Source organism: Tamandua tetradactyla, chromosome 20, assembly GCF_023851605.1.
Source record: "Tamandua tetradactyla isolate mTamTet1 chromosome 20, mTamTet1.pri, whole genome shotgun sequence".
Lineage (NCBI taxonomy): Eukaryota > Metazoa > Chordata > Mammalia > Pilosa > Myrmecophagidae > Tamandua > Tamandua tetradactyla.
The window spans coordinates 20538159-20564871 of NC_135346.1; the positions used below are offsets into that span (position 1 = coordinate 20538159).

The following is a 26713-nucleotide window of genomic DNA, read 5'->3' on the forward strand; positions in this document are numbered from 1 at the left end:
ACTACTCAAAGCTGAAAAACTTGTCAATTTTTCCTTGATTTGAACAATCTGAAATAAAGAAAGCTCCTAATACATTTTTTTTTAAAGGCCAAGTTCTCTTTTTCTAGGTTTTTGTTTGTTGAATGAGTCCTTTTCAGCTCTGTCAAGGTTGTGTAAATATAAGCACAATGACTTCCAGGCAAGCAGATAAAGTCAGTGTTAGTATATTTGGAAACCTCTCTGCTCTCTGTATCATTTCAAATATATAGAAATGAAATAAAATATGGTAGAAAAGCAAACTAAAGTAAGAGTATGTAGCTGTGTCCAGAAACAAGATTTTAAAAAACCTCTGTGGGCTAGAAATGGAGCATAGATCCACAGTTGAAGATATAAACTCAAAGAGAATTAAGGCTAAAGAAGTGGGCAGTGGAGATTGGGATTTCAGTTTTTTAGGGGATTAGGGACTGATTGCATCTCACATGTCATTGGCCATTATATCTAGTCTTCTTGAATGAAAAAGGAGCTGGAACCTTATTGCCCTACCTGTAAACCAAGATTAAAAAAAAAACTCTAAACAACTGCACAGGGTTACAGTTAGAAGTTAGCTAATTGTTCTTGGTAGAGGGAAGAGGCAGAGATATAGAATAACTAAGAACTAGGCCAACACCATTCTTTGATTCAGGGAGCAGAACTAAAATATCTTCATGGGCAAGAAACTTAAGCCAACATGAGCTCTGCTTCTGGAATGGACTTTAAGAGCCAGACTGAGACAACTTCTAGACCTTCTGATGAGGAGTGATAAATGTGGGTAGGGTGAAACCCTTCCATATGTAATGATCTTTCTAAAAAATTTATGAACTTCAAGAGCAAGTCTATGTCAAGAGATAGTTGAGAAGAAAGCAGATGAACACAAAAAGCAGCAAGACAGGAGAATCCAATACAAAGGAAATTGAAATAAAGCACTTTAATCTTGAGGATTTTAAACTATGACTTATAGCCATAAAACATTGAGTGATAATGAAACAAAAATTGATAATTACGAATTGAAAACAGGTGGATATGAAATAAAACAAGTTTAAAATTTGGAAAAAAATCTTGTGGAAGTAAAAACTCAATTTATAGGATAAACAGTTTATTGGACATTGTCTCAAGAAATTGGTGAATTGGATGATAAAACAAGAAATGATGTAGGACAAAGACAAAGGATTGGAAAATATGACAGAAGTTGAGAAAAAGAGGATATACTGAGAAGCTTCACCATACATCCATTAGAAGTTCCTGAAGGAGAAGATAGAGAGAAATGGAGGGAGAGGCATTAACTGAAGAGATAATGAATGAGAATTTTCTAGAACTGAAGCCAGACATGAGTGTTTGAGTGAAAAATCGTATCAGTTATTAAACAGAACAAATAACATTTATCCTTAATGAAACTGCAGAATTTTAAGGCTAAAGAAAATTACCTTAAAAGCTACCAGAGGAATAAAATCAAATACTTTATAGCAGATCCTTATCTACAATAATAAATAAACGAAGACAGTGGAGTAATAGTTTCAAAATAGCAAGGACGAATAATACAATATGGAATTATATACTCAACTACCATTCCAGAGAGGGAAAAATAAGCATATTTCAGATCTACAAAGAATTAAAGAGCTTGCCACCATCAGACACTTCCTGAAAGAATTGCTAGAAAGATACGTACATCAATAAGAAGAAATATGAACCCTGGAGGAAGGCGTGGGATGCAAGAAGCTACGGTAAGCAAAGAAATTGGTAAAATGTTATAAATTTTTAGTTTAAAACCTAAATTTTTATGTTTAAAACCAAAGTAGTACTAAAATTCTAGACAATAATAGCATGAATTCAGGAAGATATGCTAGACAGTTAAAAAAAACCATGCTAGAGTCCTTGTGTTGCTTAGGACGAAGATAAGGGTACTGAATAGTTTTTTTAGAAAAGCATATCAGTCAGTAATCAGAATAAATATAAACCTGTTTAACTCAATTGTTAAATGGCAGAGACTTTTGCATTATATTTAAACATAAAATCAAGCAGAAGCTGTTTATAGGAGACAACAAATTGCAAGCAAAATGTCAGAAAATTGACAAAATGATGGGAAAAAGTATGTTAGTATTAATATCAAATATAATGGAATTTTATGCAAAAACATTTTTGAGATAGTTTTCCGACTAACACAACAGTCATATACTCACGTGACTAACAACTACACACGAAATAAAATAGAAAATTACAAAAATTGCAGGGAAAATGATGAGATCTACAGTTAGAGTGGGAAGATTTTTTTTTTCATACACTTCTCTATGAAACTGATAGGTCAAACAGATAAAATACTCAAGGCTAAAACAAAATGAGTGTTTTCTTATTGACAGAAAGCTAGCATCTGTTGAGTGGGTCTCGGTGGCTCAGCAGGCAGAATTGTCATCTGCCATGCCAGAGGCCGGGGTTTGATTCCCTGTACCTGCCAATGCAAAAAAAAAGAAAAAGCTACAGTAAAAATGCTAATACTTCTCCACAATAAATGGACCATTTATAAAAATTGTCCATATTTTAAGCAACAAAAAAAGTCCTAAAAAAAAACCCTCAAAACTCCTTTTCATATTGACTGCATTTTTATATTTCTATCACCTTAAAATTAGAAATCAACAATAATACCTTTTTTTAAAATCCCGTACATTTAAAAATTAAAAATATCTACATAATTCATGGGGGGTAAAGAGGAAGTCACAAAATAAAAATTACAAAGTAGACATTGAATTACCAGAAAAACAACCAGAACTCTATAGATCAGTTAAAGTGATGTATAGAGGAAAAATTGCAGCTTTACACATAATAGTAAATAAAAAAGAAACAAATTAAGTGATGCTAATAAAAGAACTGTTAGTACAACGAAGGAAGGAAATAAAGATAAAAGCAAGAATTAATAAAATAGAAAAACAAAAAATAGGGATAAAAAGTAGATGAAAGACAAAACAAAAAGCTGATTTTTAAAAAACGGCTACTAAAGTAGATAAAACTAGCCAGACTAATTTTTTTTTTAAGGGGGAAAGGCACAGATAAGTGATGGGAACATTAAGAAAGTTATAACTATCTGACAATAGAGATCTTTAAATATATAAGGTAATCAAGATCAATAAATTTGAATATTAAGATGAAATATATACTAATTTTTTTCTATAAATATGTAACTATTAACAGTTGACTTAAGGTTGAGAAATCTGAATAGAACAATAATTTATTTCAAATTGAATCAGTAGTTTAAAATCTTCCATCCAGTAAAGGTGAGAGATTTAGATAAATGTGTAGGTGAGTTTACCAAATGTTCAAAGGAAAAAAAAATCCCTGTTTTATTCTGGTTGTTGCCATGAACAGAAAAAGAAGAAATGTTAAGGTGCACAATATCTAGGCTTTGTAGCCTTGTAAATTAATTTCCTGGGTTTGTGAAGGAAAAAAAATAAGGTATATTTTAAAACTGAAAATTTTACTGATCTTGAACAAATATTGACTGTATTAATAAAGTCAAGATTCATAAGTAAATAGTATATACAAATTTGATTACTATTTTAAAAGAATAATTTAATGGTCCGATAGATGTCATCTGGTGTGAGGAATTAATTTTAGGACATGAAATATTATAAATACATTATAAAATTGTAGCATTGTTTTAACAACCATTTTCTCAAACATAATTATGTAGTTCAAAACCAAGGAATGACATGATTATTTTTAGGGAGGAAAATAAAACAGGTAGCTTTTTCACATCTTTCATTTCAGGAATTTTCTTAGGATGTTGAATTTTAAAACAACATGAAGTGAGGATCTTGGAACTGTACTTTCTGATTTCTTATCTTTGAACACCTATGGTTATATTTTAAATATGCAGGATTAAATTACTTTAAAATTTTATTCTAAAGCAGTACTTTCAAAATCTTTTTTAAGTGTTTCCCATTTTTCTTGGGACTTGGTTATGTTGATGAGTGTCGGGAGATAAAAAACAAAAAGGGAAAGAAGGGAAATATGGCATTAGTGGTGTCTCCCCATGTTCTAGTAATAATGTGTTATCAAATGCAGATAGTCAATGTTTTGCTCTCAAGTTTAGCTACTATTAATTTCTTGTTTAGTTTTTTTTCTCTTATTTACTTAGTAAAAAATAAAGCACCAAGCCTTAGTACTATGAAAGTTAAGATTTGAGAGGTCGTTATGCCTAGGCTTCTCCTTGATAAACAATATTTAAGCACTTCATTGTTTTAGGCATTATGGGTACAATGGTAAGCTGAAATTAACGTAATTGCTACTGTCTTGGAGCTTAGAGTTTAGTGGAGGAGACGTGTTAGCCAAATAGTTACACAAATTAATATATGCTTAACTTATGAATGAGAGGTTCAGAAGTTAAAAGTCTGAATAACAGGGAGAATGCTCTAGTCTGGAAATTCTGGGAGGTCTTCCTTTAGGAAATAATACTTGTCTGAAATGTGAAAGATGTAAAGGAGTTAAACAAATGAAGACATGAGGAAGAGTGTTACAGGAAAGAGAGAACAGCATGTGCAAAGACTCTGAGGCAGGAGGTGAAATAAGTTTAGTAACCATTTAAAATTAAAGTGGGATGATAAAACTGAAAGAAAAAAAAACTTTCTAAGTTATTATGTATGTTGAGTTTTATTTGAATTCAATTTCCAGATTGCTAGATATACCTATGTTTGAATGTAAGTTCAAAATTCATTTTAAAGCCAAAAATGTTTGGCATTATTCAGTTTGCATTATTTATAGTTATTCATTCTTTCATACCTTAGAATTAATAAAGATTATTATCCATATAAAATGCCAGAAGAATTAGAAAAGTCAAAGCATAAAATAATTTTTATAGGAAATGGGCGATAGAGACTACACTATCAAGATTTAAAAAAATAACAAAAACCTCTTTTAGAATAGAATTGCTGTCACTGCAATATACTTTAAAGTTTCCTTTTTATTAACAGTCTACTCTTATTTCTCATTGCTAGTTTGCCTGAGTTACAGCTCTGGTATAGTTACATAAATAGACTAAACTGCACTCTGTTGTCAGAGCACACTACTTCTAAGTTGATGGTGTGGTTTCTGAATTAATTAAAAGAATAAAGCTGAAATAAAGCCTTACTTAACCACTATTCTTTATCAAATTTTTCTTAGTAACAAAAGAGGACCAGAACAGCAGGAATTAAAGCATGCATACATAGTTTAAAAAGGTACAGGTGAGAGAACTTTCCATACAAGTGATGTATCTACTACATTTTAATTCTTAGAAGAATGTAAAAAATAGTTCATAATTCTCTTAACAGACAGTACTACTTACCGTAACAAATTCCTTTAAGTGACATTTGATATCAGGCATAGTTGGAAGCCGTTTTATCTTTTGTTCTTCTTGATCGCAAAATTCCTAAAGAGATCTTTCTACTGTTATAAGACTGCTACTTTTGCTATTGACTATTAAAGCATTTAATTTCTACTCTTAAAAAAGCTCCCATTGTCATATTTTTATTTTTATTTTTCCCTTTGCTCTTAATATATAGTGGTTTTCTTCTGGGATTGGTTTCCATCCTATAATAGTTCTTATTGGCTCCTAATATCATAAGATTAAGATCCTCCTAATCACCTCACAAGACTAAGATTTCTTTTTCAAAGTTCAGATAAATAGTTAGGAAAATATCTTTTTACCTTAGAATTAGAAAAATGCAGTTGTTTCTCTTTGGTGACCAAACTGTGCGTTAGTATCATCTTTAATGGTTATTGTTTCATATGCAAAACTGAACTTGCCCTTAAAATTTTTGCCCTGTATTTTGGAGGAATTGAGGTAGGTGGTATAAGTGGTTACTGTAAGTACCAAATCCTCATATCATTTACTAAGTGTTTAAAATAGATGGTTAATGAATTGGCACTGATAGATTATTCTTTCTGTTTCTTTAATAGGAGCATGAATCTGAAGGTGGGAGAACACCTTTGATGAAAGCTGCAAGAGCTGGTCATTTGTGCACTGTGCAGTTTCTTATTAGCAAAGGTAAAGAAAATACAAGAGATCATTTCTAAGAGGCTACAACTTCTGAAAAAAATTTCCCAAACTGTTGCAATTAAGATTACTATACTTACAGTACAAATAATGTAATTTTTTTTTTTTGCTGTGCTTTATTTAGTAAGAATAGAGTTCATAAGCTGCTTGCTGGGAATTTTTTTATTAGTTTTAAGTTTTCATTAACCAAACAGCATATTGTTGCTTTCCAAAGCTGGAAATACCAAATGCAAAATGTCAAACTATACTTAGATAAATAGTGTATAGAGTCAACACTAAATGATAATGCAGTTAGTTCTACTTAAAATGAAGGGGGGTGGGCAGGGAGAAATTTTGCTACTGTGGTACTTGCTTATGGTGCAGATTAACTGAGTATACAGGTATAAATGGTATTTATTATTTTTATATTCCTCTGTAGAATCTTTAATAGACATTCTTGTAGAATAATTTTATTTTAGGTGAAAAAGTGTAAGCGATGCTTAAAGAATTGGTTCAAAACTTCATACAAGTGAAACATTGGTGAGCCCATTTAAAATTGAACCATATAAATTTATCTTTTTATAAGTCAAAATGATAATATCTGCAGTTTCATTTGTATCAGGCTAACCTCTCTGTAGAGGTACTCTGACATCTTATGGAAGGTCATAGGGTAGAATAGTATGGTGAAATGACAGGAAGACCCACTCAGGTGGTATCATGTTATTTAAATAAAATTTCTTGCCTATATTTTAATAGAATTCCAACATTTGTGACACTAAAAATGCAGCATAAGATATTACTTAAATATACTTATTTTCTTCCTTAATTGGGTAAAACTAGGTTTATTTTCTTCATATCATATTTTTCTTTACATAATGTTTTATAAAAGCTGTTTATCTCAACCACAGAGAAGCAATAAATGAATGGATAAACCTTAGATTTCTTTTGTTCTTTTGTACTGAAGAGGAAACCTTAATTGAACCCAACAGCAATCCTCCTAAGCATATAATCAGGCCTGTCAGAAGTAGGAACACATTAATTGTAACCTTTCTAGGTAGTAGTAACTGCGTAACAGTCCTGCCATCTAAATTTCTTATTAACAACAATAATTTCATGTTGCTAATGTCAAGATGTTCATTGGTGTGTCTTGCCTTTTCCGAAAGGTACTTTTACAAAAGTGAGGGTTAAGGTTCAGCTGGATATTTTTAGAAATTAAATAAATAAAAATAATGTAACCACGTGTGGATTTGTTTGTCCCATATGAAATAAGTCTGGAATTAAGGAATAAGTAAAAATGAATACTTCTGTAGTCTTAACTTTCTAATTGAGATCATTTAGGATTATGAAAGGTAGCTAAACTGAAGCCAGTTCCTTTTCCCAGGGGTTAAAAATAATAATTATCAGGAAAGATGCTAAGAGGAGATTTTGCATATAGATTTTCTTCACAGCATAATGTACAAAGCTATTGAACCATTTACTAACTAGCTTTTCATTTAATGTATTTGGGTAATCTTTTTTCTTCTCTCCATATCCAGGTCCCTCTGACTCTCTAAATATTATTTAAAAAATCTGTGTTCTCTACTTTGAGCTGGCTATGTTGCCACTTTCTAAAAGTAGGTTTATAGTGTCTTTGAAACATTTGAGAATTATATACAATGGTACTACTTTGATACTTACCTTAACCTGTATATATTTATTAATCTTAGTCTTCTAGATTTTCCATTTTAAAAGTGATATTGAATGAACGAACTACAACTACGCGCATCAATGTGGATGAATCTCACAAATATAATAATGAGTGAAAGAAGCCAGACACAAAAGAGTACACTGTATGATTCCATTCATATAAAGTTCAAAAACTAAAACCAGTTTGAAAGTCAGGATAGTAGTTGCTCTTTGGGGCGTGGGTAGTAACTGAAATGGGGCACAAGGTGGGGCGTCTGGGATGCGGATGTTCTGTTTCTTGGTCTGGGTGCTGGTTACACAGGTGTGTTCACTTTGTGAAAAATTGTCAAACTATACACTTAAAATATGTGCACTTTTTTTTAATCTCTATTATACTTTTAAAAATTTTTTTGTGATATTGTCTATGAGCTAATTTGATTTCAGCCTTCACTGAAATTGGTTTACTTTTCCTTGAAGGTGCAAATGTGAATAGGGCTACAGCAAATAATGATCACACAGTAGTGTCACTGGCATGTGCAGGAGGCCACCTGGCAGTTGTTGAGCTACTCTTGGCTCATGGGGCTGACCCTACTCATCGACTCAAGGTATTCTACTTAAGTATGTGTGTGTGAGCTGCTATAAGAAACTAAATGTGTATAGAAATCAAATAACAAGGAAAAAATCCAACGAATCAATTATGGTGTCAATTAATTCTCAGGATGGCTCAACAATGCTCATCGAAGCTGCAAAGGGTGGCCATACCAATGTTGTTTCTTATCTATTGGATTATCCAAACAATGTTCTGTCAGTTCCTACCACAGACATGTCTCAGCTCACCCCACCTTCCTCTCAAGATCAGTCTCAGGTAACGGGAATGGAACGTCCTTGTAAATATCAATATTCTTCAAATTGATTGGGAGTTACTATTTAGTTTTAAGCAAAGGGATTTTTTTCTCTTTTCTATTAAGTGTTAAGATAAACATGATCCTAAATTCTTAGGTTTATTTTCTTTCAAAGGTATATGGAAATCTTTTTATTGTCTTTATATACTGAAAATAGTTGTTTTTAAAAACCACTTCAAATCACTGAGATGACAGGTTTTCCAAGCTGTCATCTTATTACAACTAGGACCTTAGGGTTTTTAGTTAGTTTTTTTTTTTTAATGAATACTTTGAGCATAATCTGGAAGCAAGAGAAAGTGTTTTCCCTTAACTCAGGTGACATACTTTTTCCTTAATACAAACCAAAGCACTATTAATTATCTTAGTATTAGCTATTTTTGTCGGTCAGGAACATAAAGTTAACTAGGAGATGCACCCAAATTCATTAAAGTAACTTAAACTTATCTGAAATTATGGAGAGAATATAGACAACATATTAAGAACAATGAAACCCTGAATTTTATTCTCCATAGTTAGTCTGAGACCCTCTAAAATACCCCAAATTTAGGAAATATTCCAGGGCGGGGGTGGGGGTGAGATGGGTAGTTGTTTTTACCCATGTAGAATTTGAGCAAAAGTCATTGGCCAGTGAGTATGTGATTTTTACATCTAGCTGTAATTGGAACCAGCAAGGCTTCTTATTAGCAAAAGAGTCATAATAATTTCATTTTGCTTAAATCATTGACTTCTTTTAGATTGTCTGAGTTTGCTTGGACATATAGAAATTATTTCTTGCTGGAGACTTTTTGTAATCTTTAAGAAATAAAAATGAATATGGTCTATATGAAGCAAACCCAAGACAGTATCTCTGTTTCATTTATGAACCTTTGTTTTATTCTTTGGTCTGAGATGACTTTTTTCTGAGTTGACTTTTTAGGTTCCACGCGTACCAATGCATACACTTGCCATGGTTGTACCTCCCCAGGAACCTGACAGAACTTCACAGGAGAACTCTCCTGCCCTTTTAGGAGTACAAAAAGGTTAGTCATTAAATTATTTTCCTTAGCATGGGTATTCTGTCATGTAGTTGATAAATTCAAAAAATTGCTTTAAGTTTAATGGTACATAGTTACCATATCACCATAGCTAATTGAGATAGGTAATTTGACAAATACGAATGGTCTTAAAGACCATTTAGAATAAAAAAGACACACAAGTACTAGGAAAATTGACTCATTGCTTTTCTGTTAAAACACTGCTAAATGTAGTTTTCATTTATTATAGATAGAGGTACTTAAAAAGCACACCAAGTTCTTGATTGTATTAAAGCAGCAAAAATATGTCAGACATTCATTTTCCATTTGGCAATTATTTAGTGAAATAATAGTAAATATGAGGAACAAAAATGTGTTTGCTTTCTGATTAAGTCTTGGTAGCATCTATTCAGTTCAGTGAATGAGAAATATAAGAATTACATTTATTTTCTTTCATGTAATGCTGAATATAGTAGATTAGCAAGTCTCAGTTATGTGAACTTTGACTAATAACCTTCAAGTGTCTATAAATATATCCTAATGAATATTAAGAGGTAATATAAACCGTTAAAGGACTTGGATTTATGAGCTATATTTCTCTGTTGTCTTTTCATTTGTAGGTATAAAGTACCTACACTTGATAATCATGTTTAGTTATTATATATGAGTCCTTTGAGTAAAAGAAAATAGATAATATAAAGCATATTAAAAACTACCCAAAAACAAATTTATAAGCTTATTTTAGTGATGATCAAGTCCTAGATTTTTTAAATCATTGAGATTGGTGAGTATATATTAATATCTTTAATACTGTTGTTTTAAGAAAAGTTGTTTAGGGGTGACTGTTATAGCAGCAAACAGAAGCTTCTTTCAAGTGTCAATTTTAGTAATATAGAGTTTTGAGAGCCTTTACAAGGATTACTTAATTTCTAAACTTTTAATTTCTAAGATGAATTATCTGTAGTCTCTCTGACTTAAGCTAATTCTAGTATTTTCCAATGGATATGTTTCAGAAAATGAAGGCTGCCATTTTCATTCTTAATTAAAAAGCAAGTTAAACATGTATGTACTAAGGAATCTCAGCATCATAACCAGCTGACAGCCTTTAGTAAAATATTTAAACCTAAATGGCTGTTTTATTTTTCTTGAATTATTGTTGTCTAAACCCTGTAGAGGACTTTTGTAACTTTGGCTAGGGATATTCGGTATTCTATAAAAGTCCTTTTAAAAAATTATTAATAACACAGCCACAAAATCACCAAGAAATAAGCTGGGAAGGACATGGAGTATGTGTGGACAGAAATTAAAATGTTCTAAATATACATTTAATATGTAGATAAACTGAAGTATTTAGATAATTATGTTTTTGTTAATATTCTGGCAAGTAACCATATTTTTGCACACTGAAATACTTCTTATACTGAGTGTCTACTGATTTTCTTCACTTTAGTGTTTTATAACTTAGTAAATAGTATAAAAATGAACCAACCTTTTAAAGATTCTTTCATTTTACTAAATTGTTAGGGTGGGAAAAAATTAACACATATATATCTAGACTCTTGGGCACTTGCTGTTACTGGCTACCAAGTGGTATTGCCAACCTAATAGTTACTTGGGCAGTATCAAACTGTGATAATACGTTGTATTAAGATATCATGTTATTATAAACCTTGCATATCATAGAATATTCTATCTCTATGAATTAGGAAAAACCAGTTAATAATATAAAAGTGCAGACTAAATCACTGGGATAGAAAATAATACTTTGAAGATTATTATTACTTTTTTCTCTTTAAAGTTGCTTTTTCTCCTTAAGCCTTCTCATTTATGTCTTTAGAGAGGCTCCTTTGAGTGTTGAAATTGTTGTATGATCCTTTTTTTTCCTTTTAATTCCGTATGTTATTTCTGTGTGGTATATGTGCTTGGAATGGAAGGTAGTGTTCTTATTTTCTAGGGCTCTCTTCTTTTTCTCTTCTACCAATCATCCTTTTAAGTTCTTATATTTTACACCTAAATGTCTGTTTTTTTGTAAATCTTGCTATTATTTATATCTGTATTTTTAAAAATGTATTCATGCCTTTAAATCCTACTTAGGTGTTTGGTTTATATTCTACTCAGATATTTGTTTCTTTTATGCCCAGTGTGCATCATTTGTCCAGGCTCCTTCCATTTTAATCCATATCTTCCTGATCTAGGCAACTAATCTCACTTGCCCATTGTTGGTTTTCTTGGATTGAAAATTATTGGTGGCATCTGACAGAGGCCTCAGAATCACCTCTATAAAAAAATGTGAAACTAGATGAAAATGACATGCTCAGTTTCCTAGCACCATTTAGTTTTATTAACTATAGTTATAAATATTTAAGTGGAAAGGATGCATAAGTAATACAAACCCCTTGCCTTTCTGAAAACAGTTTTGTGCATAAGATTGTTGATTGAAGACACTTGTGTTGTCTAACTTATGTATCTTGTACTGTTTTTAAAGAGGTTCTAAAAGAGAAGATTTATTTTTATTCTATAGGTTGCACAATTTTGAACTAATCTGCAGAGCATTAAAATGATGTCAGGACAAACAAAACACATCTTTTGTGTACACCACCAAGCCCTCTTGAAGAGTAATTTTTTTTCTCTCGACTTCCACAGCACTTTATTAGATTTTCCTTTCTGGCTCTTTGTCACTCCTCATTCATCCCCTCCTTTGGACCTCTTTGTAGAGGGTTGAGTTAATCATGCTCAATTTCTGGTACTATCATCGTGGCTCCTCTCTTGCTAATTTTTTCCCCTTTTATCCTTCTTCCTATTCCCCTACTTCCCCTATCAGCAATCATTCAAATGATGTGCATATTCTTTTGTTCATATACATTCTTATGAAATGTATGTTATTTATTTTGTGTGTATTTTTAATTTACATAAATGGTATTGTGTTGTAAATCACATTTTGTTTTTTTACTTTTTTCACTCAGTGCTTTTTTAAGATCTATCCTGTGTCTACCCCGAGATTGTTTCTACCTGTGGCATATGCTTTAACCTGTTTATCCTCCATATTTTACCTGTACTTTTCCCGGTGATGAGAACCCAGATTGCCTCTAATTTTCTACCACCATAGATAACGCTGTGATGAAAATGTCCCCTGATGGATCTGTGTTAGAATTTATTTGGAATATATACCCAGGAACACAATTGCCTATTATAGGAATATAAAATGTTTATCTGACCAAGTTCTGCAGATCTGTTCTCTAGAATGGCTTCAGCAATTTACTCTCCCACCAAACAATGCACGAAGGTTCCTATGTCTGCCCTTCCCACTTCCATACCTGTCCAATCCTTGACTTATCCTTAGATTTGTACATGATTTATATCCCCTCTTAGATTGTAAGCTCCTCGAGGGCAGTGTTTGTGTTGCTCATCTTTGTATGGTCCACTATGCCTTGTTTGCACTAGATGTTCACATATTTGTTGAATAAATTAATGAATACTAGGCTAAGAATATAGATTATCCTGAGGGCAGAATAAAATTTTATAAGAAAAATTTAATATGAATTTTTAAGAGAGACAGTATACTTAAAGAGGATGTTTAAAAATCAAATTAATACTATTAGAAGTAGTATTCCAAAATGCTGGGAAAGAAATTGAAAAGTGAAGTAAAAAAAAAAAAAGTAAGAAATAAATTAACATGCTGCTACATATTCCAGAGTTGTTTATTGAAGTAGAACATGAAAAGTTCTCAAATTTTTATGTTGAATCACTAAAGTTGCATAGAAGAATTACAAGTACAGTGAATGAAATTGAATGTTCCTTTGGGAATTTTGCTCCTAATATTCTCTAGTTTAGTAGCTTTCTATTATGTAATATGCTTACATGGATTTACATATGCCAAAATTTAATGTCTTTTACCATGTAACTGCTTTTAGTAAAAATAAGGAGGTTGAATTAATCTGTGTAAACTCATACTCTTGGTTAAGGAGTACATCCTTGGTTAAGAGCTTGTTGTGGTAAAGCTGTATAACATGCCCTATTTCTTTAGAAAATTTTGAAACAGTTGTTTAGATTTAAAGGAAAATGAGTCAATTCTAGGACAGTGGCTTTCATTTTTTACCATGACCACAATAAGAAATATTTTATATTGAAACCGGATACAATGTACATGTTTATCCAAATGCAAGTTCCATGAACTAATATATACTGTACCACATTTGATTTACTGTGCCATTTTCAGTTCTACTTCATAAACTTTTTTTTCTGTTTAAGACCCAGTGGGTTGTATTGGGAGGGGAAAAAAACATTCTAGTAGGTTGTGCTATGTGATGATGTAAAAAAGCTAGGGAATTGCAGAACAAGGTTTAAATGTGATCAGACAAAACCATTAAGAGAATATGAATCCAAATCTAGATCCATTTGTATATCATGTGGTTTTTCCTTTGATCATCATTTTTCTATTGCATGATGCACTAATTCAGACATGGAAATGATTGGTAGGATTAAAATCATTTCAGTAGTAAACTAAATATTTGGCAAATATATACACACTCTCTACTTCCCATAAAAAAATAAAGTCCAGTGTTCTAAAATGTCTCTATATCATGATTTTCTACTACAAACTTTTCTAGTTTTATTAATGGAGGAAAAAGAAAAGAAAGTAGAATAGAAACAACCAGAAAGAGAAGAGATGGTGACTCTGCCTATGTTCCTAAATATTTACTTTGTGGTATCACTCAGTGACATTGATGAATAGATTTATTTATTTGTACCTGGCAGTGGGAGATGTTTAAAGGAAATGGAAACTTTAAAAAAATATTGGGGCATCCTATAATACTGCCTGCCTACCTGTTCAGAATTTTTTTCTAAAAGGACACTTATCGCATTCTCTATTTTCTCCCAAATTGAGGGTGTTGCTTTGACTTGTAGAAATAATTAAGTAGTCTTATCCGATTTTTTATCAACCTGTTTTATCCTTGATGTTATAGTGTGCGTTGTTAGTGCTTTGAAGTGTATCTAGGCAATCTCAGAACTCCATGGTTACAGACACTCAGCCATTGGCTATTTTGGGAAGAACAGCTTTTTTGTGCATTATTTTAACCATCCTGTTTTTCATGCTACATATGGTCTGGGCTTATAGTCCCTCTATTCAGTTAAATAAGTTATTCATAGTCATCTTGTGCTCTAAACTTCTTGGATTTTACTTAACAATATAGATTAGGCCATTCCTATCTCTTACTGCCATAAAATTCTAGTCTAGTCTAGTCTTGGATCATCTTACTATTTATAAAGATTTTAAATCTGTGAATGTCCAGTCTAATCAGTGTTGAACTCTTACCCAGTTTTTCTTAATCTTAAATACAAATTACATAGTATCTATACAAGGTGTTTTTAAATGAATGAATGTTTAAAGGATCATTCAGTCTTTGCAAAACTTCTAAATTTACTCTGCTGATGTCTTTGAATTTATTGCATACTGAAAACTTCTGCCATGCAGTGGATTTATACACTGCTATTTGTGAACGTTATCCCTTTTTCTTACCTGTTGATTTGTTATAAGGCACTTTGAACAGATATCAAACCATGGATCCCTTTATGATCTTATGGAAGTAGCTATAAAATTACCTCACAAATCTAATGGCTTTGCTCTGAAAGAATAAAGTGTATCCTCACCACTTTGCTCAGATAGAAATATAAAATTGAATATAGACAATGCATTTTATTGAAGCTTAACTTTTTTCTTTTTTTAATTAATTAAAAAAATTAACAACAAACAAAACATTAAGATATCATTCCATTCTACATATACAATCAGTAATTCTTAATATCATCACATAGTTGCATATTCATCATTTCTTAGAACATTTGAAGCTTAACTTTTAAGAAATAAGTCTCTTGAAGAGATTGCAGCAATATTGAAACAGTGGGCTTCTGACTTTGTTAAAGACAGTTCCTAAGGGGATATTTTCGCTAATAGCATGTTACAGATTTGAGATCTCCTTATTCTAACAACAACAACAAAAAAAGTTGTTTTGTCACCCTCTTGGAACTCAGAACATTTTAGCATCTAATGGGTGACTTTGTTTTTCCCTTGGACTTGATATCATTTTGAATAGTTTTATTTTTTTAATTCTTAAATTAGCTATGATATTCATATATGTTGACTGCAGCTGAAAAGAATAGCCAACTATATTTTACCCAGTTCTTTTTTTAAAAAAAACAAACCTGTTTGTTACATACCAAAATGTAGCAATTTAACAATTCAGTGAGATTGAATAATTTATATAGTTTTGTAACCATCACTGCCATCTAGTGACAGAACCCCCAATTACCACTGTTCTCCTCTCTGTCTCTAGATTTGTTTTTTTCCTATAGATTTGATGTAATTGGAATTGAACAATATGTGGTCTTTTGTGTCTGACTTCTTTCATTTAGTATAATTTCTTTGAGATTCACCTGTGTTGTAGCATGCCTCAATAATTTGTTCCTTTTTATTGCTAAACAATACCAGTTCTTCCTAAATAAGAAGATTAAGCTTTAAATTTGCCTCAAAGTAGTTATTGTGTCTCAAAAAATGTATTTTCTTCATTTCATGTCAATATTGTTAGAATTGTTAATATTGGTAATTATTTTTCAGCTTATTTATCATGAGGGACATAAAAGAGAGTGGAAAAGAATAAAAGAAAGTAATTTAAGTACAATTAAAACCTTAAAATAATGTACCTTTACTTATTTTTTAAGTGTACACAGTCAATCTGAGTAATGCTTTATTGAAAGTCTGGTTTTCTCCTAGGTAACATTCATTATTTCTCTTATAGACTGACTTTTATTTGAAGGGTTTTTTTAAACTCAGAATAACTGCCCTTTATGATACGAGTTTAATATGGTGTTTAAGTACAGAAATGTTAAAAACTTAGTTAAGTATTTTAGAAGGCTATGTTTTGAAAAAACTGATATATTGTATTTTAACATAGGAAAAGAAATATTTTGATAACTTGAAAAACACTTTTCCCTATCTTGATCTGCAAGTTACAGTCTCTTGTAATAACCTTAGCTTCGCATTTTAATATTTCTAAAAGAACAATTGTTTTAATTGTACACTAAGCTAACCTTAATGGCATCCTCAATACTATTTTGAAGTAGCTTTAGGTTTGATGTTTTTTTAAAAATCCAATCTAAAAAGCAGAATGTTGAGATTCTTTGCTATTTCTTTGTTTTCCTTTTCTCCCTATCCTGCCTTAATTTCCAGAATTCTCATATCCTAAAGGTTAGATTTTTAAAAATTCACATACTTTGAATTGACAGCATCCCAGTTTTTCTGAGTGGAATAGATGAGTATAGACTTTGATTTAACACTGGTGTGACTTTGGACATTCATTAGTGATAAGGGTTTTGGGAGGGAGATCCATGTGTGGGGGGTGAGGGGGCTGATTTTTTTTTTTTTTTTTTTTTTTTTTAGCATGGCACTTTTTCAAACATTTTTCATGTGCTTAGGTACATCCAAGCAGAAGTCCAGTTCCCTGCAGGTAGCAGATCAGGACCTACTGCCACCTTTTCACCCATACCAGCCTTTGGAGTGCATAGTAGAGGAGACGGAAGGCAAGCTGAATGAACTGGGACAAAGAATTAGTGCTATTGAAAAAGCACAGCTTAAGTCATTGGAGTTAATTCAAGGTGAACCTCTAAACAAAGATAAGATAGAAGAACTTAAAAAGAACAGAGAAGAGCAAGTCCAGAAGAAGAAGAAAATACTGAAGGAACTGCAGAAAGTGGAAAGGCAGTTGCAGATGAAAACACAGCAGCAGTTTACCAAAGAGTACTTGGAGACCAAAGGTCAGAAAGACACAGTATCTCTACACCAGCAATGCTCTCATAGAGGAGTCTTCCCAGAAGGGGAAGGAGATGGTAGTCTCCCAGAGGATCCCTTTTCAGAGTTACCTCAGGTTGACACAATATTGTTTAAAGATAATGATTTTGATGATGAGCAACAGTCTTCACCATCTGCAGAACAAATTGATTTTGTCCCAGTCCAACCTTTATCATCTCCACAAAGTAACTTTTCCAGTGACTTAGGTTCTAATGGAACAAATTCTCTTGAACTACATAAAGTATCAGGTAATCAGCAGATTATAGGTCAGCCTCAGATTGCTATTACTGGACATGGTCAGGGGCTGTTAGTTCAAGAACCAGATGGACTCATGGTTGCAACTCCAGCTCAGACGCTTACCGACACTCTTGATGACCTAATAGCAGGTGGGTTAAGAAATTTATCTGTAATAATTTCTCTTTAATCTATGTGCTCAGCTTCTTTATATGTCCCTCCAAAAACACAGACTTTAAACTTTTTTTTAGAACTATCTTTGTAAAATTACTCATTTCTTGGGGTCTCTTGTGCAAACACACAAAAGTATGTTCCCCCTCTTCTTTTTTGTTTCATTGCAAAGGCAAAGAAATAAAATTGTCATCATCTTTTATTTTAGAACTTTGGTATCAAAACAACTTTGGTGTCATGTCTTGGGTAAGAGATTTCAAAGTGGAATTTGTATGTAGCCTTAGAGGTAGACACATAAGATTAGACATGAAATTTTCCTGCTGGTGTTTTTCATGTTTGGAAATCATAGTTTTAAATCTCATTGTTTTTTCTTTATTTATAACTTAATGAGATTAATTTAAATATTTCTAGTTAGAACATTATATGTTCAGAGAAAACTATAAGCTTTCTATGTTATAATATTTGTGGTTAGAAGATTAAAGTACATTGAAATTATTGTCACTTGATAAACTTAAAGATTGGAATTTTTGCATTAACTCTTGCAAACACACCACACACACACACACACACACATACATGCCGAAAGAAAAAAGAAAGGCCTGATAACCTTAAAGTATATGTTTTTGTTTATTGTTTTGTGGAAAAGTTACAACTAGATATGAAATAAGGTGCACAAGTTTACTTTCCCTTTCATTGTCCTTGCAGCAGTGGGAAAGCAGTGCAATTAATCATTTACCTTCCTAAAGATGGCTGGTGAATGTATCACCTCCATGAGAGCCCAGTTCAGAAATGCAGCCAGAATGGCTGTTGACAGTGGATGAAGACCAAGAACTAAGATGTAGCTGGAGTGATATTCAAAGGCAGGCCAGTCCTCTGTCTCTTGATTGCAACATTTTTTTCCTTACTGTTGTCTGTTTCCTCTTGTCATTTTCTCCTCCCCTCTTCCCATCCCAATTATGCTATCCCAGTTTCCTTTCTTTTTCTTTTTTCTTTCTTTTTTTTTTTAATGAGCCTTCAGTCTTCCTAATCTTTGCTGAATCTTTTAAAATGTGGAATAAGATAACTTAAATCAGGAATTTTTTTTGGGCATGTGTATGACTTCCAATGATTATAGAATTTAATATTGCTTTTGAGACTCCTCTGATATATAATAGGTATCACTGTGCAGAGGACAAATGTCTTAGTTTCCTCACAGAAAATAAAAATGCTTGGAAATGTTTTCTGGTTAATTAAGAAATTGGGTTTTTCTGTAATTTATTTCTTTAGCTCTGCAGCCTATAGCCACTTACATTAACTTTGTGTCATTAGCATTAAGAATTGTCATAAATTATGAATAAATTTATAATTTGATATATGAAGTATGATAATGAAACTGGTGACTGGAGAATAACATTTATAAAATTTAGGGTTCTGTAACTAGCATGATAATATTCCTAATTAAGTACTCAGTTTGCAATATGAAACCCACATTACTGCACAAAATCCAATTATGTTGCAACTTGGAACCTTTCTTTTTTTTTCTAATAAGTAGAAACAAGCAGAGGAAGAAAGTAGATTTCAGGTTATCAGGAGATGGAGAGAAGGGAAAAGGGGGTTTTTGCTTGATGAGTATACAGTGTTTGTAAATAAAAATTGATAAAGTAAAATTTTAAAAAAGATACAGAAACAAAGGGGGAACTTGTGGCTATTAAGTTTATGGTAATATTTACAGATGATTCGTTTAGGAAAGGCCATATTTCACATGAAACATTTAAAAAATTGCTTTAGAAAACATCTTTTAATTATATAAAATCTTAATATATTAGCTAATAAAATTTAATTTTGGTGCTAGACACGAATGTCTAGTGATAGTTGACAGACACAATATTCTTTTATTAGTAAGTTTTAATTTGTAAATCATTCAATAAGTAAAAAAAATCAATGTAAAATTTACTTTGTTATGAAGGTTATCTGTTTTGAAGTTTATGCAATAATTAGATTTTTATAGTTGAAGTGATGGTCTGTCTCACTTAAAATAAAAAAATATACTGTTTTGTTGGCTTCTAGTTTCTCTTTATTTTCTTCATGTAAGGTGAAAGAAATTAGACAAGGGTAAATTAGGTGGATACCTACTTCTATAATTGTAAGATATATTAATATATTAATATATTGGTAGGATTATAGAACAGGCCAAAGATGTAATTAATTTTGCCCAAATTAAGTGTAGTCCCCATTCTTCATATTTAATAAAGGAGACAATACTGTACATTTTAAAATCTTACTTTAGAGAATATTTATATATAATAGGAAAAAATTTCACCTTTTAACTATAGATGTAGTATTTTTCTTTATTTTTATCAAACTATTTTTCATGACAGTCAGTTATATGCATAATTTATTAATGTCTTGACTTGATTGTCTGACTAATTTAGCCTTTTAGGACATAGTCTTATAGTATCATACTTGATATAGTCCCAGACAGAATGTATATAAACTCTTGGTCAGGAGCATGGCCATTCAGGTCCTTTTGTTCTGGAAGTGAGTGCTGGCCTTTTGGAAGTTACCATAATAGCAAGTAATTCTCAGAGTTCAAATATCTGGAACTACAGTCTGGAAATTCAAAGCAGTAATTTTTATTATTGAGCAGTATGAGAAACCTCTAGTAAAATTCTCATTCCTAATATATAGAGAAGATCAGTTAAAAATCAACTTAATCTATTTATGTACATTTATTGAATACTTACCATGTACCACCATGCTCTCTGCTAAATGCTTTATATACATTATCTCATGGGCTATTTACAGTAATCCTGAAACATTGGTCCTCTTCCCACCTCTATCTTTCTGAGAAAACTGAGACTTAGGGAAATTAAGTTGCTATTAAATGGTGGAACGAAGATTCAAACTCAGTTCAGCCTAGTTTAAGAACCTTAGGTGTAATATGCATGCATCGTATTCACCTTAAAAATTCTGAATATATCTTAAAAGATATCATTATTTTCTTAGATTTCTAAATTCTAAATAACAACTTTCCCTGATTTTTACATTATAATATGCATGTAAGTTTATATATAGTTTTGTGACTTGTTGGTACATTGTTACTGTTGTTGGCATCTTAATATGTCTCTTAAACACCAATTCAAAAATATCTTGCTTTAAGTAACACTATGGTAGGTAATGTTGGCTTCAGAATAAAAAAATAATCAGGAAATTCTCTTTTTTACTTTGAGAATATTTATAATAAAATGTCTTTAATAATTTCTTCTAGTATATATTAATATTTTTATGGATTTTTATTTATATGGAACTATTTAATAAAATTACCATTACATAAAACATATAGCAATTTAATTCCTAAAAACCTCACTTAATATATTTTATATCCCTCTCGTACCAGTGAGATTTCATATAAATCTAATTTTTATCTTTCATATTGCCTGCAAAACTGTCCTTCAATTTCATAAAGAATCAAGTAGAATATTATACCTTGCTCTTCTGTCATCCTGTTTTAGAATAGTGTATAAATATATTTGAGTTATATATTGAGCTGTGTGGTAATGGTCTATCTTAATCATTTTCAGAGAGATTTAGTTCGGAAGTAGGAAAAGTTTTAGGATTAAGGAGAGTGTCATAGTCCCTGTATAGTTTTCTCTAAATAATACCCTCCTTCCACATGTACCTTTTAAGCCTCCTGCTACTTTCTAGTTTTATTTTTTATAACTTTTCTTTGTCGTTAATCTTATTAAAGTCACTTTCTATGTAAAGCTTCAGTTGTCATTATTTCAAGGAAGTAAAAATGCTCCTAGGATAACATAGTACAAAAATATTCAATAATTGGTGTACATATTTTAGTAATAGAGCTGTTAACTGCACAAAAGTAATTTTTTAAAACCAGCTCTATAAAGAAGTCTTTGACAGCACCATATTCTGACATAGCACCCTAATCAGCTATTTACATTTTTTAAAATAATCCATTTTTCATAATAGCAAAAGAGAGATAACATAGATAAGCAAAATTAATAGTTAATAGAAAAGTAGTTCTCTAGTAAGGTGTATGTTAATAATTAAACCACTGTTAAAGTCATATTATTAAAAAGTGCTATATATAAATCTTTAGTGTCTTGTTTTCTGGAGATATTTTCTAAACATATCACCTGTTTTGAAGTGATATAGTAAGATACCTTTTTAATTCATTGAATGACAAAAAATATATATTTCAGCTTTGTTTCCATTGTGTATGCTCTTATAGGGGAAACAAAACATATATGATAATCATTTATATTTGCAACTGGACAATTAAATTGTTTATTTTTGTGGTTTCAGAAGCTCAAAAATTTATATTGCCAAGATGGTTATATATATTGCTGGAAAGATATATGTAGAAACACACTCGAGCATCTTAAAAATTGCTAAGTTATTTTAAACAAGTGGCATACCAAATTTAGTCATTCACATTTGTGAGCAGTATCCTTGACTGGGATCCAGTTATGTAAAAATTCAGGAGAGAAAACGATCTCCACCACTTGAAATGCTTACATTTTCCTTTAAGTTCTGTGTGGTTTTTATTAATTTTTAGTCTAAGTGCAAATAGAAGATTATAAGTTATAGGTTATATATAAAGTTATAAGACCATCACTGAAGCTTTGTTCTCATATGGTTTTTTCTGAGTTTTACCTTTCATGACTAAGTAGTAATGTTTTTATTTTTCAATACAGTGAATAATAGTACTGAAAGTTCCATAAAATATCTGATAATTACATTTATTGAGCAATTAGCATTTGTCAAGCACTGGGCTAAATATTTTATATACATTATCTCATGGACTACTTTCAACATCCCTCTAAGACAGGTCCTATTCCCCTTTCAGTGGGCAGACACCATCTCTTCTGAAACAAAAGAAATATTCAGAAACATAAAAGTTCCAATGTTTATTTAAATTATAGTTTGATTTTCAAACATTGATTTATTTTATTAAATTTTCAAAGTACTGAATGTTAAAGACATGTACTCCCTGTTATTTATGTGAGAGATATTTGTCATAAACTCCCTGCCACGTTTATTGAATTGTCCTCAGGATATTTTTATTTAATTGTCTTTTACAATCTAAGATATAAAATTCCTTTCATTTCTTTATTGAAAATTACTTCTCCCTTATTGACAATGTAAAAAGCTACATTGTACTAAATATTAGGTACAATGCTAAGCATTTTACCTTCATTATTTCAAGTGGTCTTTCCAATGATCCTACAGGACAGGCACTTTTTACACACGAAAATTGAGCTTCAGAGAAGTTAAATTATACTTGCCCAAAATAAGAAAGTCATTCGTGGAACTGGGAGTCAAACTAGATCATTCTGATTCCAAAGCTTGTGTTCTTAACCACTACCTTATATTACTACTGTAGAAATTTCTGTTTTCTGTGTTTTTCTATGTATAAAGACCTTACTCTTTTAAGTAGAATTCAGCAGTATGAATATTGTTTTACAGCTGTCAGTAGCAGAGTGCCCACTGGTTCAAACAGTTCCTCTCAGACCACAGAATGTGTTACACCTGAACCTTGTTCGCAGTCTGCAAACAATGTGGCTTCCCAGTCTATGCTCCCTGTGTATCCTTCCGTTGATATTGATGCTCATGTGAGTATATTGCTTTATTTAAACTTAACTTTAATATTCTCATTTTCTTTGGAAAGGAAAACTATCATTATATATTCATTGTGAAAATATTTTCTCTTCAATTGATAACCCCTTTGTAAAATAACTTTTTTTCCTTTTCCTAGACTGAGAGCAATCATGACACAGCATTAACACTAGCTTGTGCAGGTGGTCATGAAGAACTTGTATCTGTACTCATTGCACGAGATGCAAAAATTGAGCACAGAGACAAAAAAGGTAAGAAATATGTCAAAAATTAAATCTGACTGTAGTTATATCAGAAAACCATTTTCTCATTGTCAACAAATAGTTCCTCCTAGACTATCTCAGTGCAGAAATGGATGAGCAGATTTCCAGTTGGGAATATCCAAATTCATTAATCTCCACAGCCATATAATTCTCAAAAAGTTGAAAAATTAGCCTGGATTTTCAGTAGAGTTAAACTGTTTGACTTATTCATTAATCCAAAATAGAAGAGCTTTCAGAGGCATCAAAGTTTATTCTAAATATACACTTTTATAGTTTTTATTGACCTAGCATTTCCTATTCATCACATATTTATAGGTCTTTGTAACTAACAAATTAAGGTTTAGAGCAGTTTATGTAATCAGTCAAGAGTACCCACCCTTAACAGGAATTTTTTTTAATTAATGCAATAGACAGTTGAACACATTGGTTAATAAGTAAAAGACACAAATGTGTTTGCATTTTATTTTCCCCATGATTTAGGTTTCACACCACTGATCCTGGCAGCAACAGCAGGGCATGTCGGAGTTGTTGAAATCCTGTTAGATAAAGGTGGAGATATAGAAGCACAATCTGAAAGAACCAAGGATACTCCACTTTCATTAGCATGTTCTGGTGGGCGTCAGGAGGTGTGTTAATTTTCACTTTGTAAACATTTTGATTGTATTTCTTACTATTCATATGATAGTATTTTAGCAACTTGAATAAACCTTAAAAGTATTTTGATATGTTCCATATACTTTCTGAGGAAAGGGATACTTCAGTAAGTTTAATGGGAATGGTAAATGACTTTTTATGGAATCTGTTTCTTGCCCTTTAGACCAAATAAAAATTCCTCTTTATTTTTACATTTATTGGAGTTGAATGAACTAAATTCTAACACATATGAAATATAAATTCATTGCTTAATAATTGACAAATAGAAAGTATAAAATCTTGTTATTTCAATATAATTTAGATTTCAAATCTATGAATTCCTTGATATAAAATTGAATCCATTTTCTAGTACTGATATTTGACTATTTAGGACCTAATTGAATGTAATTAAAATGTCACCTGTTTTCTTCCTTTATTATAAGTTGAACCCTTGGTGTCAACTGGGTTTCTCTTTTCATATTTTACTTTGTAGGTAGTAGACTTGCTATTGGCTCGAGGTGCCAATAAAGAACATAGGAATGTGTCTGATTATACACCACTGAGTCTAGCTGCATCTGGAGGATATGTTAATATCATTAAGATTCTGCTTAATGCTGGGGCAGAAATTAATTCGAGGTATAACCTATTTATTCATTTTATTACTCATGATTAGTAAGTTACTACCTAAGAGTTAAGTATCTTCCCCTAAATGTTTGGACAGATGCCATTTTTAATTATGATAATGTTAATGTTGTCAGTGATAATGCCTGCAATATGCTTTGCTTTTAAGTAATCACAGCTTATTTTGGCTAATGTGGCAGCTTTTAAAGAGATCTCATTTCACAAAGTAGTTTGTAAAGTTAAAAATTTATAACCCCAAAATGGGGATTATGTTTTAAATTGTGAGGTTTTCCTATTCCTTAATATTAGTCTAAACAAATTCTGTACACTGGTATCAGAAGCCTTTCTTTTTACTGAAACATTTTCATCTCTAATGTTCTCTATGCCTTTTTTTTTTTAAAGCAATATTTAAAATTTTTCTAAGCACATTTTACCCCTTAGGACTGGAAGTAAACTAGGCATTTCTCCTCTGATGTTGGCTGCAATGAATGGACACGTTCCTGCAGTGAAACTGCTACTGGATATGGGTTCAGACATTAATGCCCAGATAGAGACCAATCGGAACACAGCTCTCACCTTGGCCTGTTTCCAAGGCCGAGCAGAAGTTGTGAGTCTGCTTCTGGACCGAAAAGCCAATGTGGAACATAGGGCAAAAGTAAGCATTTTATGACTTGTCAACTGTTTCAAATCAGTTTTTTTTTACTAGAAAGAATATGACACTCAAACTCAGTTTGAATATGATATTTTAAATTGTTGTAAGTTAAGACTAATACTTATTATAGGATTGGGGAATTGTGCTATACAAAGGTGACACGTGACACAGTCATGACTTTTATTAATGAGAGTGAATGATTAAGAAAATAGAACCAGTGCTTTTACCAGCCTCAGCTTTGAGTAGCTCGCTCTTAATCTTACAGTTTGCAACTTTTGAATGCCATAAGGCTGTTTTGTACTAAGTCTTTTGATGTAGATTTTTAAAGAACTCTTTTAGTGTGACATGTGATTATTATTAGTAAAATCTTGTGTAGGGTTCGGTTCCCAGTGCCTACCCATGCAAAACAAACAAACAAAAAAATCTCATGTAAAGAATTAGTGCATAATTTATAAAATTAGGATAACTAAAAGCTAATCTTACCATGACAGATTCTGAGTTTAATGGCCATTTGTCATTTAGAAAGTAGGAGTTTGTCTATCAGTTCTTTGCCTAGAACTGCTAGGTACCTAGAGCCCAGAAAAAATGTAGCTTAGATGTAATTCTGTAATCTGAAAACAGCCAATCTGGTAATCATTTAACATTGGAAAGATTTGAATGAAAATCTCACATTCTTTTCTTGAACTTCACGGGTTGTGTTTCTTAAAATTTAATGGAACATTTACATTCTATTATCAAAAATATTAGAAAATAAAAATTCCCTCAGATTTTTCATTGCAAAAGAGAGATGAGCCTTTCTTGCTATCAGGTTGTCTTTTTGTATTACAACTATTCAATGTGACTCACTTATCTATTGAAGGAGCTAGAGAAATCCAGATTGTTTGGGGAATAATATCAATAGGAAATGTCCTTTGACAAAAGCGTTGGAGACTAATGCCCAAAAGACACATATGTAAAACAGTTATTGATATGTTAATCTGTTTTATCCAAGTTTGAGTAGGATTGAAGGAATTTATCCTTAGTTATTTAGCAGACTGCATTCTCAGATAGAATATATTCTAAACAAAGTTTTCCCATTGAACAT

General features: G+C 31.5%; 1 protein-coding gene across 4 annotated transcripts in view; it reads left to right on the forward strand.

Annotated features, from left to right (window-relative positions):
• ANKHD1 (ankyrin repeat and KH domain containing 1) overlaps positions 1–26713 on the forward strand; it is a 147245-nt gene that overhangs the window by 93419 nt on the left and 27113 nt on the right. For all 4 annotated transcript variants that reach the window (XM_077137183.1, XM_077137184.1, XM_077137186.1 and 1 more), the window contains 10 exons: positions 5941–6028; positions 8159–8286; positions 8400–8546; positions 9500–9602; positions 17067–17825; positions 23311–23456; positions 23600–23711; positions 24204–24349; positions 24850–24992; positions 25419–25632. In XM_077137183.1, the coding sequence (XP_076993298.1) occupies positions 5941–6028; positions 8159–8286; positions 8400–8546; positions 9500–9602; positions 17067–17825; positions 23311–23456; positions 23600–23711; positions 24204–24349; positions 24850–24992; positions 25419–25632 (1986 nt within the window). The remainder of the gene's footprint in view (positions 1–5940; positions 6029–8158; positions 8287–8399; positions 8547–9499; positions 9603–17066; positions 17826–23310; positions 23457–23599; positions 23712–24203; positions 24350–24849; positions 24993–25418; positions 25633–26713) is intronic.